General features: G+C 41.9%; 1 protein-coding gene across 3 annotated transcripts in view; it reads right to left on the reverse strand.

Moving 5' to 3' along the window:
* Positions 1 to 5,566: 5,566 nt before the first annotated feature.
* MLLT3 (MLLT3 super elongation complex subunit) overlaps positions 5,567 to 15,315 on the reverse strand; it is a 232,642-nt gene continuing 222,893 nt past the window's right edge. For all 3 annotated transcript variants that reach the window (XM_081150532.1, XM_081150533.1, XM_081150534.1), the window contains 2 exons: positions 14,565 to 14,636; positions 5,567 to 7,047 (listed from right to left, as the gene is read on the reverse strand). In XM_081150532.1, coding sequence (XP_081006658.1) covers positions 6,916 to 7,047; positions 14,565 to 14,636 — 204 coding nt within the window. In that variant the 3' untranslated portion in view covers positions 5,567 to 6,915. The remainder of the gene's footprint in view (positions 7,048 to 14,564; positions 14,637 to 15,315) is intronic.

Consider the following 15,315-nt stretch of genomic DNA (forward strand, 5'->3'; position numbering starts at 1 on the left):
ACATCTTTTACCATCTTGTGTAACTACTGTTGTGTTATATACAACTTGGGAACTATTGTGTTAAACAAGTTTGCTTATTGTTAGAACAATCTCAGAGATTTAACACAGTAGTAGCATGTCATGAATTTCCAAGAGGGTCACATACTAGGCAGTTTTTCCAAACTTATTGAAACACAAAATCATTTTTTAATGAAATGTCAAAAGAGATCAGTCTTCTACAAAATGCTCCCACATTTTTGTTTGACAAACATGGGTCCCTACCACGACCTGGGCTTGTTCTAGGTCCTGGGGAAGTCAGCAGTGAGAAGACAAAGTCCTTGTTCTCATGGGCTTTCATTCTAGTGGGGGACACAGGCAGTAAACCCGAAAACAGATAAATGAAATCTGGAAAGTGATGCTCTATCCCCCAAGCAAATGACAGTCAAAACAAAACCCACAACACCCACCAATTCTGAGGAATATTCATGAAGCAGCAACCAGTCTTCAGACATGAGCTGGCAAGGATTCATGTCTGTCAAAAGCCATCAACGGGTCCCATGTTTTCTGAGCAGCAGACATTCCCTTCACAAGTCTCCCTCCTGAACTGACTGTGCTCCATCAGCACTCTTGTGAGTATCCACGTGCCTTTGGGGGAGTCCATCTTCCTCTGGCTTTTGTTTGTGGACTGTGCTCATAACTTGTGCTTTTAGTGGTCTTTCCTGTTGTATCTAGACTAAGGTGTTATTGAAAACAGCATCCCTTCCAGAGAGATGTTTATAGTTGCCTAGCACCCAGGGAATCCGTCAGAACAAATGGAGAGTTATTACATTCTCCACCACACATCCCGCCCCCTAGGGCTGCGACAAGGGACTAGGAGGTGCCTTAGGAACAACACATGCACACACACACACAGAACACCCCTACCCTTTGGAGCGATTCTGTGCAGAACAGGCTCATTTAAATGAGTAAGCCAAGTTAACACTTCCCCTCCTGGAACAAAGCGAAGGGGAAGCCTCTCCATGTTGCAGGGCCTCAGATGCGCCGAGCCCTCCCAAAGCTTCCCTGGCCGCTCAGCTCAGCCCTCCTGCTGCACTTAGCACTTCCCAGCGGACCACCCACCCGGATGCGGATACACAAACCACATGTGTGAGGAATGCTGCTCGCCTAGGAAATCCGTATCAGTATCTCAACCTTATTACTTGCACAGACGGCCTTTTTCGCGAGACTCATTTGTTTTATCTTTTCAATAGCTTTGATTGTTTTAATGGCCTGGCCTTATCCTTTGCTACTCTTTTGAAACTTCAGAGCTCTGCGGTGGGGGCCGCATGTGGCGGAAGACATGGTTACGAGGGAAAAAGAGCCAACAGCTCTGCCTTCGCTCCCCAGCTATGTCCCCTCCCGCGGCCACCTATTCTGCGGGGCTCGCCCAGGGCCCCGAGTTGGGTAACGCCGGCCTCCAGGAGCCTTTGCATTCAGGTGGGAGGTTGCTGCTGTTGCTACTTAACAGCTATTGAGCCAGTTGTAATTACTGGACTGTTTTCTAGTTTGTGTCATGTACTTCTCTCCCCAGCCCTCAGGAACCATATGGGTTACCCTTCTTTAATTAAGGGGAAATTAAGACCAAGAGGCTGACAGCCCAGGGCAAGTTAACAGCCTGTGGAAAAGACTGGAATTGACTTAAAGAAGGGGACCCCATAAACAGGAAGGTGTGGATACTGTCCCCTGGCAGAGGAAGCAGAGCACTGAAATGTGCTCAGGGTTTCTATCTGGGTGGTATCCTGGGCAAGGAAACCAATAAAATATTCTTAGCTGCTCCACTAATCAGAACAAACAAGACCATTGGTTTGCACACCATGTCCCCGAATTACCAAGCAGACAGGTCTGGGTATCAGGCCTCAGTTAAGCTGACTTCTCTCTCCAGGACCGCTTGCATATCCAAGTGGGAACACAATCCTGAGAGATGGTGGGACAAACGTATTGGGGGACACTGGCTCGGCGCACTTCCTGCGTGGGGCCACTTGCAGACAACATCCCGAGTCCCGAGTCGTCAGCAGGCCCAAGATGCTCATCTTGACTTTCTCCAGGCTGGAGAAAATGCAAGGCCATTATTTTAAAATAAAAAAATGAGTATCTATGCTGAACCAAAAGATTAGTCCAATTCAAGCCTGGTCATTAGAAGGCTTAACTGTCAGCCAGGCCCATCTGGGACCGATGCTTATACACCTAAAGTCAGGTTCCAGTTAGTAAGACGCAAGGCAGTCACTATCATCTCCTCCGTGGCTGTCAGCCTGCAGATATGGCAAGTTTCTCAAATTTGATGTCTCTTACATCCAATTCCCTGGTTATCTGCCACACTAAAATATTCTATTCTCTTTGTTGAAGTAGTTTTCCTCCTTCCCGCCTAGTGGTGGTAGCATTTCTTGCTGCTAAAGTCAATGCAGGGCCTTTGTCAGACTGACTCTGTCCAGTGGTAGCACGTTGTTTAGTTTATGAAGAAAACCTTCCAGAGAGATTGGGGGGGAAAGAAAAAAATATCATGTGCAAGTAACCTGATTTATTCCAAGAATGTGTGCCACCGTTTCTTGTCCAACTCTGCAGCACTTAGAAAACATACTGGTTTTAGGACACAGAAAGCGGTGCTGGGACACGGGGACTCGCGCACTGACAGTCCTTGGCTAGGCTGGTCAGGGCTCACTCTTCCTCAGGACCAGCATCTCTTCTTGAGAGAGGGTCCAGGCCCATTTTTCTGTATGCAAAGCAAAACCAAACTTTGGTGAAATGACTCTTAACAAACCAGTAAGACTATACACTGTAAAGAAAATGGAGCCACAATAGCTTACACATGAATTTAAGTAAAACACCTATTTCTGTCAATCTGTACATACATTTCAACAAGGTTTTTCGAGATGGGAAAGACATCTTACGAATGCCTTGTAGTTCACATAATTGCATCTACACACATACACAGTGTACCTTTCAACATAACTCCATTTAAAAAGATACTGACAGATTCATAAAATGTACTGGCCTTGCACTATTAATCTCAAGAACCCATTTTTACTTAAATTTATTTTCGCACTGCATGGTAGCTCTGGCCACCGTTAAGGATCTGTCAGCATTTCCATCATAACTCTATTTTCAGAATGCTGGAGTGTAAGTGCCAAAGTACATATTTACAGTTTACAGACAGCAGTGGCTTTGTCTTCCTCTTAAATTGACTTCTTCAACGCATCTTTACAAGGAATATTCAGGGATGGCAGTGCCTACGTGATTAAAAGCATCAGATAAAACAAGAGGTCAAAAGACGCAGACTTCCAGCCCAAGACTAAACCATGGGGATTGACTCCTTTACGTTCACTGCAGCTGTAGTAGACTCTACATCACAGTCATAGTTTTACAGCAACGGTCCAAAGCAAGTTTGTAGCATGTGTGCATGTCTTCATGTGTACGCAGTACAGAGCATTAACACACACAGTGCGAAAGGTGGCAAGCAATGAGCATACAGCAAACTATTCCAGAGCTGGTCACATCCACAGTGAGAAAAGTGCACACCAGCCACTAAACACAAACACTGACCATTTCCAACACTGAACATCCAGCTCCATTACCTAGCCAGAGCTACAACATTTAAGAATAAGGTCTCTCTTAAACACGCACGCTAACTCGTTAACATGCACAGGGCTTGGAATGTTAGGCAGGTCTGAACTGTCTTTTATAAAGATTAGCTGAGTCTGCAGAAGGTATCTGCAGAAACACTTTTGGTGGAAGGAAACCAAATTTATTGGCTCTTTCCATGAAAAGCTGCATAATTATTCAGATTAGAGAGATTTGCTTAGCAATTTAAAATGTTTAGGACACTCTTTTATGATTTTTTTTCCCTCTAGTCTCCTGATGTTAAGTTTTCGTGTTCTCCCCTACTTTGACACAATATGCAAGCATATATAGACATTCCTATTTGTCTACATGGAGAGGTGGATTATGCAAAGAAACGAAATAATTGCAAACATTATTGCTGACATGACTGCCATTTGTTAAGACAGAAGCACCCACTTCCATACATATCCTGCTGCAAAACCAGAGGCAAAAGCTAATCTACTAGGGGGAAAGTTCTGCACATACCCCCCCCCCCCTCGAATTACTGGGGAAAATTTTAAAGTAAGTTTATCACATTCTGTCTGGCTCAAAGCACATTCACACTCACCCAATTAATTGTATTTGAAACACCTATTTATATATATACACCAAAGAAATGAAACCCTGCCATTTTTCTTTTGTGCTTAAAAAACCAAAGCCACTGTTAGGATACACATGTGCCAAAAACATTTTTTAACAGGTTTCAAAGGTGAGTGTATGTAAATGTGACAGAACTGAGTGGGTTACTTGAAGTATAACTATTTGAAATTAATTGAAAGGGGATTTATATTTCTGCATTTATAAATTAGGTGAGAGCAAGAGTATAACTTCTAAAAAGTTAATAATGTGACTCTTGCGCTCCCAGAATTTCATGGAAAACTCATTTTGCTATCTCCACAGGTAGTAAGTGGTGGATAAGTTTTTCTGAATTTTGTTATCAATTATAAACTTACATTTTGACGACATTCTGAAGATATTTGCTTTATTACCTACACTTTACGTCTAAATCTTATCACTGTAATAGTGTCCCTTCTTATTAACCTTTTGTTCGATCACTTATGTTACCTACTTGGTTAGTAGCCTAAGGATCAAACAAATCTTTACATTGCCAAATCATAGTTTTTGCCACGCAGTTTAGTTACAAAAATAAAAATGGCCCAAACTACATATATACATTCCTAATTAAGCTACACAGATATTTTAGTTAAACCACATACATTTCTCGCTTATTTAGAACATGTGGATTAGCAGATAGAAATTTTAAAGAGTTTTAAATTTTGCAAATAATTCCACATGAGCACTGCCCTCCCCCTTTACCTGTAAAGTTCAAACAAAAATAAACTAAACTAAAAGCACACTATTGGTCAGTAACCTAACGTCTAAAACGACTCAAAGTTTTTCTGTAATTAAACACTGAGGATTGGAACAGACAACGAATGCTTCAAGGACGGTTTGTGCCAATCATCAAAAGTCACGACGTTATTGAAATGTACACTTCTCCCCAGGGAGGTCAGCGACAAGAAGCATGGCTGTATTACTTTTTAAAGGAAAAAATAGTGTCTTTGGATAGAAAGAAGCAAAGGTTAAAAATATCCTTTTAAAATGCTGGAATAACTCCCTTATCGACTGCATTTACATTACTGCCCAAAAGAATGGGTCTGGAAAGACCATTTTCTGTACAGACACTGGTTAATCTCTGTATGAAAAGCCAGCATCTGGCAAGGGAATAAACAAGGGAGACACTGGCCTGTTAGCACATAGGGACCTTCTTAAGGCTGATCCAGTGAACGAACCTTTGGATCCAGAAGCATTTCTCCATTTCTTTCCTTTTCAGTTGAGTTTCTAGCAAAACTTGGAAGATGAGCTGTTCCCACTTTGCACTGCTCCATTTACGGAGAGGATGAATGACGACACCAAAAGTACTTTGGTTTTGTTTTTTGCTTTTTTTTTCTTTAAAAATAATTTGCTTTCTTTTGCATGCCACAGGACAGATTTCTAGTTTCAAAACAGGGTACATCAAGAACAAAAATATCCCCCCCTCCCCAACCATCTTTATTTTCACCAATACAAGAAATCCTTCTGGCAACATAAGCAAGTGACTAAACAGGTATCGAACCACTGAATCTACAAGTTAATACATAATCTGTTACGGCAGAATAACCAAGAGTTTCCCCCAAAGAAAGATTTTAATTTTCCAAATATAAAAAAGTCTGAGGGGGTCATATGTGAACAAACAAAAATCTCTTATTCCAGGTTTCATGGTAAAGATGAGTAACACACTGGCAGCTGAAGAAAGCTGAGACTCTTACTAATAAATAGATCCAAATTAAGAATTTCTACAACATTTCTTTAGAAAACAGAACCAGAATTCCTTTTTTAAAAATGACGATCCTGTGGAATGCCTTTACTTCCATATTCATCTAATGGTGTAACAGTGAAACAGACACACGGATGCTGACGTGACAGCTCAACAATGCTGGATGCAGGACGTTTACATGTACACTTTTGTTTAAAAGTCCTACAGGTTTATTGACTAAGGCTAGACAGCAAGTCATGATCCTATTTGGTGCTTTTTCTACCATGGTCCAAGATCATTATATGGATACAGCCAAGGACTGGGCCCCAACTTTCAGGAAAAAGACCACAAAGAAGAAAATCAGGGTGGTTATTTGGTCCCCCCAGTTGATCGTTTGTGTCCTGGAACTGGAAAAACAAGAGGTGGAAAATACAGACTGCAACGAGTTCAAGGAGTTGGAAAAAGTTGGTGGAGAGTGGCACGGTATACGAGTAAGGTCACTGGGCTTGGGATGGCAAGGGCGCTGCACTGAAAGAGCATCCACGGGACCGAGTACTTGTAATGTCTTGTGGTGTCATTCCCTCAACGACTTTAGGATATCTGTATGCGATAATAAATAGATCAGTTATGTAATAAGGCAGTGTGTTGAATATGCATTCGTCCTGTGGAACGAACCACCACAGAGAGAAATACAGGACACCATACACATTCTTTAAGTTTTCTTGTGTTGTGTTGGATTTGTTTTCAAGGCTATCCAGGCAAACTCTTCCCGGGGATGTCCTTGGAGAGAAGAGCGGTCCTCTGAGGCTGGTTTGCTTAACCTCTCCTTTATCAAGAGATGATGACTGGCTTTAAAGAAAAATAAAGCTGAAGGTTGTTTGATTTTTATTTTTTCCCTTTTGGTTGCATCATTCCGAGTGTTTTCTTATAAACAACAACAAAAAAAATCACAACCAAAAAAAAAAAAAAAACCCCAATAGTTTTTGATGCATCCAGTTGTTGTATCCTCAGGATGTTCCAGACGTTTCCAGGTAACTCTGTAGTTTACGGACTGTGGTTTTGTCCAGCGAGCAAAGGTCAAAATCAAATGTTGTGTTTGTGATATGAAAGTGTCCAGTTTCTTCTATAAGGTTCACGATCTAGAGGAATAAAGAAGAGAAAGTTTGAGCAATAAGAAATGGACATTAAAAAGGGAGAGAGACGGAGTGGGTAAAATATGAAACAGTTGACATACACAGTAAGAAGGTCCTACACTGTTAATGGCACCAAAATGTCTCTTAGCCAATTTGTAAACCAAAGGAATATTAACCCTTTGAAATTCTGAATGACAGCAGATTACCTGTTCTCATCATTCGTATCCTTTAAATTGATTCATGCTTTCAAGTGATCAACAGACTATTTTGCTGTATGGGTGGGAGCAGGAGTGATTTGTTAGGGGGAGATATAATTCCAAGACCCTTTTAAAAATCAGTTACTGACTCAATGGACAGTGACTATACCTAATAGATGTATGGAAATTCCAGCCTAGAAATAATAAAACTCCTTATTAAAAAAATAGTATATAGCCCTGGCCGGTGTGGCTCAGTCAGTTGAAGTGTCATCCAGGACACCAAAAAGGTTGTGGGTTCAATTCCTGGTCAAGGCACATACCCAGGTTGGGGGTTCGATCCCTGGTTGGGGTGTGTACAGGAGGCAACTGATCGATGTTTCTCTCTTACATTGATGTTTCTCTCTCTCTTTTTCTCTCTAAAAGAAATTTAAAAAAATAAAAATGTATACACACAACATACACACCTGCATCCACACATATATAATAATGAATATTTTTCTTTCTGATTACATTATTGTTGAACTTTCAAAAACTACGAGAACCCACAAAGAAAAAAATTGAAACCATCTACCATTTTGCCCCCTGAAGATCATGGGTAGTAAGCGACTGGAAGGAGGCCTCAGGGAGCCTTCTGGAACTGTTCTGTTGTTTAGTTTGGGTGCTTTATGAAAGATGCACTCAGTTAAAATTCACATAGCTCTACATTTTGTTATATTTCAATAAAAAATGAATGAAAATCTGTATTTGTTACTTATAGCCATGTTCAGTTGATTCCCTTGAGTAACTGGGGGTGATAAGTATTAACTAGAGAAAGAAAGGATGCCTTTATCTCCCCATTTTGAATAGTCATACCTCATTTCTTATTGCACTGGCTCCAACTCTCAGAAATATGATAAACAAAAGTGGTGACAGAGGTACTCTTGTCTTGCCCTGGCTTCCAGGAGGCGTCAAAGGTTTCCACATTAAGAAAGATGTTGGTTATTGGTTTGAGAGAATCTTTTACCATGTTACGTGTTTTTTCATTCCTATTGTACTAATAATCTTATCAGAAATGGATGCTGTGCCTGGGTAGTGTGGGATTTAGGCATGTTTGTTGTGGGTAAAATGGGATGGAGGGGGTTAATTTTAGGAAGCTTTTTTTTTGGGGGGGGGTGATTAGCACCAGGGTGAAAGAGAAAATATTTACACAGAGAAAACAATTGGCAAACTTTTATTTTTAGTTGTCACTATTACTCCCTTTCAAAGTATCACTTATATATGATCCTCTGGTTCAATAATCTTAAAAAAGAATAATTTTAATTATTTAGCCTATTCATTCAAAGAAATTTTAGATTACCTAATTTCAGGTTGAAAACAGCAAAACTTTTGACCTCCCCTTCTTAAAATTAATTTTCCTTTAAGAATAGTAATTTGTGAACTATTCCATATGGGCCAGTGGCTCTCAACAGAAAATGTGCTCCCCACTCCTGACATAGCTGACTTCCTCAGAAGCTAAAAGCCATACTGAGCCTCGTCCAACTGCTGCGCAACTCCATCCAGACTTAGCTGTTACTGCCTTATTCAATCTCCGGAACTATTTTTTACAGATGTAACTATTAGTCTAATAATAAAACAAGTTACTCCCATTGTAAAACCATGACACACACAGCAACTACCTACCTGATGTCCCTTCCTCTTTACCACCAGAAGCGTGACTTTCTGGGAGTGGCCACACACCCAGCTACAATGCCTGCCCCCAACCCCCCGACCCACACGCAGTGCTTGGCAGATACCGCTATTTACCATTTATTTTTCAGAAATCACTGGGCTTTCAGGAAAATTTTAGTCAAGGAAACGGACAACAGACAGGTGCCTTGTGCCCTCTGCCCTTGTCCTGTCTGGAATGAAGATGTAATTCTGGAAGTGCAGTGGCTATCTACCCCTCAAGAGGATGAATGCAAGACGTGAAAGATGGCAGAGCAGGACAGCAAGGAGTCCACGTCCTCAGTGGCATCTTTCAAGCCACCACACTGACCATAAATTACTTACCTCTAGGGCTGTTATTATGCAGGGTGACGTGGAGAGGGAGCCTTACTTGCTTAAACCACTGGACCTTGGGTTCTAGTACATGCATCAAGACATTATTAAAAGGGGCATTCTCAATTATGGTTAAACTACTACCATTCACATAAGAATTGATGAAGCAAGCTCTTGGTATTAAAACTAAAATATCTAAAATGGACCCTCATTTTTTAAAAATAGTTAATAGTTATAGAGCTTTGGATAAGTCACACACATGGTCTACATATATAGAGACACACACCCAGCTATGTCCACACACAAACCTTTCAAGGCAATCAAATGCTTACTATATAAATGCTTTATATATATAAATTGATTGATTTAAGAGTACGTTGCAGAGTAAATTATCTGTTTTGCTCCATTGTGTAGAAATATTATAGAGCTAGTGAAAATTTGTAAACTTCAGGATAGACCCAAATAGCCTCTTCAGAGAGCTCCTTCTGGATACAAACAAGTAGCCTTTCAATTGATACAATGGAAGTAAATGACAATTATTCCAGAGTGTGACTTGTTTCCCCAACTAGCAGGCCAGTAGGTAAGTGACAAAGCATTCAGAATAGAGAGCCCTGAATATGGCATATCAAGTTCTGACCCTGCTCATTACTTGAATGGCATCAGAATGGCATATAACCTCCGAGGCTCAGTCTCCTCACCCGTAACGGGAGGACAGTGCCAACTGGTCTACCCTCATACAGGGCTCTGCAGAGGGTCCAATAAGATACGGTAAATAAAGCTCCTTTATAAACTATAAACTGCTACACAGACCAGGGTCCCGTGATTGTGGCTACCACATAAATATAAACGCATCCTTAATTATCTGGGAAGTAACTACACAGCACACGAATCACCAGACCCAGTGCTTTTCCCTCCTTCCCTCATTAACTGTTAGCCATTCCATTAGCACTAAAACAGATGAAGCAGGGAAAATGCCAGAAGCAAAACTCACGGAAGATCTACTTGGATCTAAAAAAAAAAAAAAAATGATAAGAAAAGTTTGCAGCGGGAAGAAAAGAAAGCAGGGAGAACAGTAGATGAAGAAAACTAGTTGAAATGACAAACTAAAACCACAATGTGGGGGTTAAGGAAGTCCAACCCCACCTTTTCCCTTGAAAATGACCGGTACCTCACCATTTTAAGAAAACAGCTTTCCCTTGGCCAGTGTGGCTCAGGTGGCTGAGCACCAGCCCACGCACCCAGAGGCTGATGGTTGGATTCCCAGTCCGGGCACAGGCCCACACGCGGGGTGCCGGGCCCCGGGAACTGACCAACCCCCAGTAGGGGGCATGCAGGAGGCAGCCTAGCCATGGGTCTCTCTCATCAATGTTTTTTTTTTCTCTCTCTCCCTTCCTCTCTTTCCAAAATCAATTAAAAAACATTAAAATTAAAAATTTTAAAAAGGAAATAGCTTTCTGTAACTCAAAATAGCTGCTCACTGATTTCTCACTGATTTCTTCGTAAGTAGAAAGCAGAGAAAAATACCTTTTAGAAAAAGCCACTTGATTTTAAAGCAAATAAACACATCTGCCCACTATGAATTCAGCTTAGTAACCTCACATGCATTGTAATATCTTGTAGGTTTCCAGGGCTTCCATCCCAGTCCTCCTAGTTCCTCCACAACCAGCACATCCCGCCCCGCCTGCAGCCACAAACACACAAAGATATAACGGGGAACTGATCAATCCCACTAAATGAGCCCTGCATTTTTATGGGCACCTATAAGAGCACATCAAGGCAGATGCAGAGACAGCCTGAAAGCAGGAGGAGTGGTGGCAGCTGGGGTGTTCGGAACTATTTGCCAAAGGGAACGGCATTAATGATTTGAATTATTAGAGCATGTACCCAAGTCCTCAATTAAGTAAAGACTTCATAAAGAAAAGACAAATGTGGGCTCCTTTCCTGGAATCCTGAGTTAGAACATCAGAAACACAGCATTCAAACGCTTTACTCCAATGGCACAAGACTCAAAGCCTAACAACCCCATTAGTCCCCGAAGGAAACCACCCTGCTCTGTCAGAATCCCCTGCTCCGTGGGTGCAGGGAAGCCCAGCTCGGTGTCAGGACCCTGCATCATATCGCAATAATAAATGCCTCTCCAAAACAATAGTCATAAAAGAGAGAGTGAGCACAGATAAGAAAAGGGGGCAAGGGCACAGGGCGCACATGGGAAGTGGAAGAGTATATAAACTGCTTAACGCGCTCTTCAGATGATGGCTGTTGTGAACACACTGGTGACGGATCATTTCCTGCCATGTCAGCCTTTCAGGGGGTACCATGCAGGCTGGTTTTTCATGTGTATTTTTTTTTTTTAACAGGGAAGATCCATTTGTTAAATCAGAGACTCTTTTCCCCCAACCCTTTTAATTATCAAAAGGTAGAAGCATTATTTTCTATCTGATTATATATTTTTAAAACCAGGGTTCTTTCTACCTGAAGCAACCCCTTGACTGAGTGGGAGTAGTAAACAAGCTGGGTTTTACTGCATCTGTCTCAAGGGAAGTCAGGGCCGGGATGCGTTAGGTCTTCCTGCAGAATGACCGTGGCTGTGGACTGGGGAACACTGCCCTGCCGTGTGACACTGTGCGTCCTACCTTGGGTTAAGAGGCAGGCCGTCAGCCTCCAATCTACAGGGGATTCTAAAGCATGACAGGCAATTTCCCAGGACGGAGAAAAATCATCATCAGCAGAACATTTCTCAGGGAGGGCTCTCCACGTTGTTAGAAGGAACACTTGATACCCCACTCATTCCCTGTATCCCTGAAGATAATTCTGAAAGTGTAATAGCTATTATCTAAAGTGTCTCCTAAGGAAGCTCTGGCTTTCCTCAGAGCTTTCTTCCTCCTATGCAGATGCAAATCCAGACTCAGAGTTGCATTGCTGAGGATTTTAGAAGTGCTCCGTCTCCCTTTCCTAGTAAGTGCAGAACATGTGGTTTAAAGAGGAATCAAATGATTAGTCAGTCCTGGGACTGACATCTCTGGATTTGACTGTATCCCCTGTACTGCACCTTTACCTTATGGAAAAGCAGCTTAAGGACACAGGCCCTCTTGATGCAACGCTTTCTGCTCATTAAACCAGTACCGCTTGCCCCCAGATTAAGACAAAGGTATGAATCACTTTCTGTGGGCCAAATAAAAGTGTCAGAGTGGATTCAATGCATTTAATAGGAAAAGACTTAAGATGTGATCTGGGCTGACTAGAAACTCTGTCTCAGTTGTCAGGTCTGCATGGCAGAGAATACGTCGGCTTTGGGATGCATTCCACAACACGAGCAGCTCTCAAGGTGCAGAGTAACATCAGTCCTCCACGGTGCTAGGTTTTACAATAGGAATTAATTAAGCAGTAAACTGTGACAGGACATGCATCATGGTATCATAATCACAAGCCTCCGCTGCATTACAAGGCAAAAGGCCAAAGACAGAGAGCTTTCAAGCAGCCTGGGAATGCAATTAGGGTGAAACGCTGTGCGCCCTTGAGTGCCTTTATGCCGGGTTTAAAATTCATAGAGATCACTCTCTTCCTCCAGAACACTAAAATAATCCACTTCGAGAGAACTCTCAAGTAAGCCACCTTCCCTCAGAATTCTTTCAAAGGTCAAAAAAAAGGACAATGTGAAATTGGGAATGCCAATGATACCCCCAAGGTAAGACCGTGCCCAAAAGCCTAGTAGCCTCAACTCGTTGGCTGGGCTTCCTTTGTAAAGGTGACCCAACCCTGTCCAAATGTCTGTCTCACTCTCCTGCGAGACTCACTATTTGGGCCCAGCTTCTACATTAATAGCTTTATTGGACAACTGCTCCACAGTGGTTCAGAGCTGGCATTTGTGAAGGGATGGGGAAATCAGCTAATAGAGTTACCATCACCATTCAGCCAATTAGCTCCAAATAATTGGTAAATGGTGGCTGAACAATTGTCAGTTCTATAGAAGAAAGCTGAAGAAAAATATTAGCAGTGTCTCAGGGTGAGCCATTCAAATCCTGCTCCCCTACCCATACTCACTTAAATGGAAATGCAACTTATACCCAATTAAGAATCATAGATCTGTACTCTTTTGTTCAAATTTGAAACTCTAGAAGGATCAAAAAGCTTATCAGACCAATCAGGAAACTTAGCCAGTCTGAGAGTATTTATAGATTTAAGCAAAAACGTACACAGAATATAAATGTTACCATCAGCCATTAAACTTTAAAAAAAAACAAACATACACAGCTGGGGTAGATTAAGTACTAACTTCAAGTCATTTGAAAGTGGTAAAAAAAAAAAACTTAAACAGTGAAATAATCTAAAACCCACCCTGGAATTTAGAACACAACTTTCTCTTTGGGTGTTAAAGAAAAAATATTTTATCAATAGCCACTGTTCATGCAACGGACACATGTAACTGTATGAAAACCAAAAACCACCCTTCTTATCCTCTCAACACATCAAATTGTACTAATAGGAGTTTCCTCACTCTACAAGTATTCCAGAGTTGAGTTCATAATAGACTGTATGTTGTACAAGATAAGAGAAATGAGGGAAATATTTATTTCCCTTAGAACAGCATTGGCGAAAGGTTACTAAATTGAATCACAAATGTTTACAACACTTGACTGAAATTCTTATCACTGTTTTCCCAGGAAACCAGAAGCCTGGCCCCACAGGTTTCTGCATTCCTACTATCCCTTCCCTCAGCCCGTAGCACAGCATCAGCATGCTGAGGGATCAGAACATTCCAGCACCACCAGTCTTCACTGCCCACAGCACCAGGGAAGGGAGATAAAGCAGATTTCCAGGTGCCTTGGAGGTGAGCGCCCTCCCTAAATACAGTTGACCCTTGAACAGCGCAAGGGTTAGGGGGTGCCACACCTTCCCCCCACCCCTGCACAGCTGAATATCCATGTACAACTTTTGACTTCCCCAAAACTTAACTACACTCCCTCCATATCTGCACAAATTTGGATCCAGGACTCCCTGTGGATACCCAAATCCACACAATCAGCCCTCTGCATATGCGGAGTCCCAACTGCAGACTGAAAATACCATTTTTGATCTGTAGCTGGTTGATACGAAGGGCCGACTGTATATTCATTGACAAATATCTGCATAGAAGTGAAGCGGTGCGATTCAAACCCGTGTTGCTGAAGCAACTGTACTTTTTCTGCAGGCGGCATTAGCCCAGTTCTGACAGTGTGGGGCTGGCATGGCCACCAGGTGCTATCACATGAGTCCAGGACAAGCTAGGCCTTGAGGCTTCTGGAAAGGGTTGTGCCAGAGAGCATTTCTCACCTGCTGCAGAATGTGTCTTTCCCTCAACGTCATTAACCTTCTGTGAAGCTCTACCAGTTCATCTAGGTATGCCTGAAAGAGAAGAGCATGCCCCAAAGAACAAGCACGTTAGGGAGCAGTTCAAAAAGCAGAGAATAAATCAGTAAGACCATACAAACAGCGGTGCAGGTTCCTATTCTACCCCCACCCAGGCTGCATGGACTCGGTGCCCAAGGACTTTGTAGACCAAGTCTCTCTTGGCCAACTATGACCTTTATCAAGCCAGCTTTTTAAAAAGGAGCAATTCTTGTACTTATTTTCTCTCAAGATTCAAGTGAACAGCCTTACCTACTGCCAACAGTGCCTCTATAGAGAGAAGGGGGACTCAGCGATAAATTGTGAGTTATCAAATCTACTTTCCTTTTTAAAAATTCTTCTATCTTAGAAGCTTTAAAACTAAGAGAAAAAGTCTAAGTTTGAACATGGAGGTATCCATGCACATTACCAATTATGGCAGGGCAATTTTTTAAAATTAAAATAAAAAAGCCTTCTGGTTATCTAACAAATCCAACATTGCTAGTGAATAGCAGGTGAAAGAACAAAAGAATGTCTTATGAAGAATAGAGATTACTATCCAATTTAGCATGTAGTTTGTTAAGAGCTCCCTGAAAAGGCAGAGGTGACCTCTCCTTCCATATGATCAGACCCATGCGTCTCTGCTAGCATAGCACATGGGTGCTCCTACCACCATCTGCCATGAGGCAAAGGGCTG

The sequence above is a fragment of the Miniopterus schreibersii genome, assembly GCF_964146895.1.
Source record: "Miniopterus schreibersii genome assembly, chromosome: 11".
NCBI classification, from domain to species: Eukaryota; Metazoa; Chordata; class Mammalia; order Chiroptera; family Miniopteridae; genus Miniopterus; species Miniopterus schreibersii.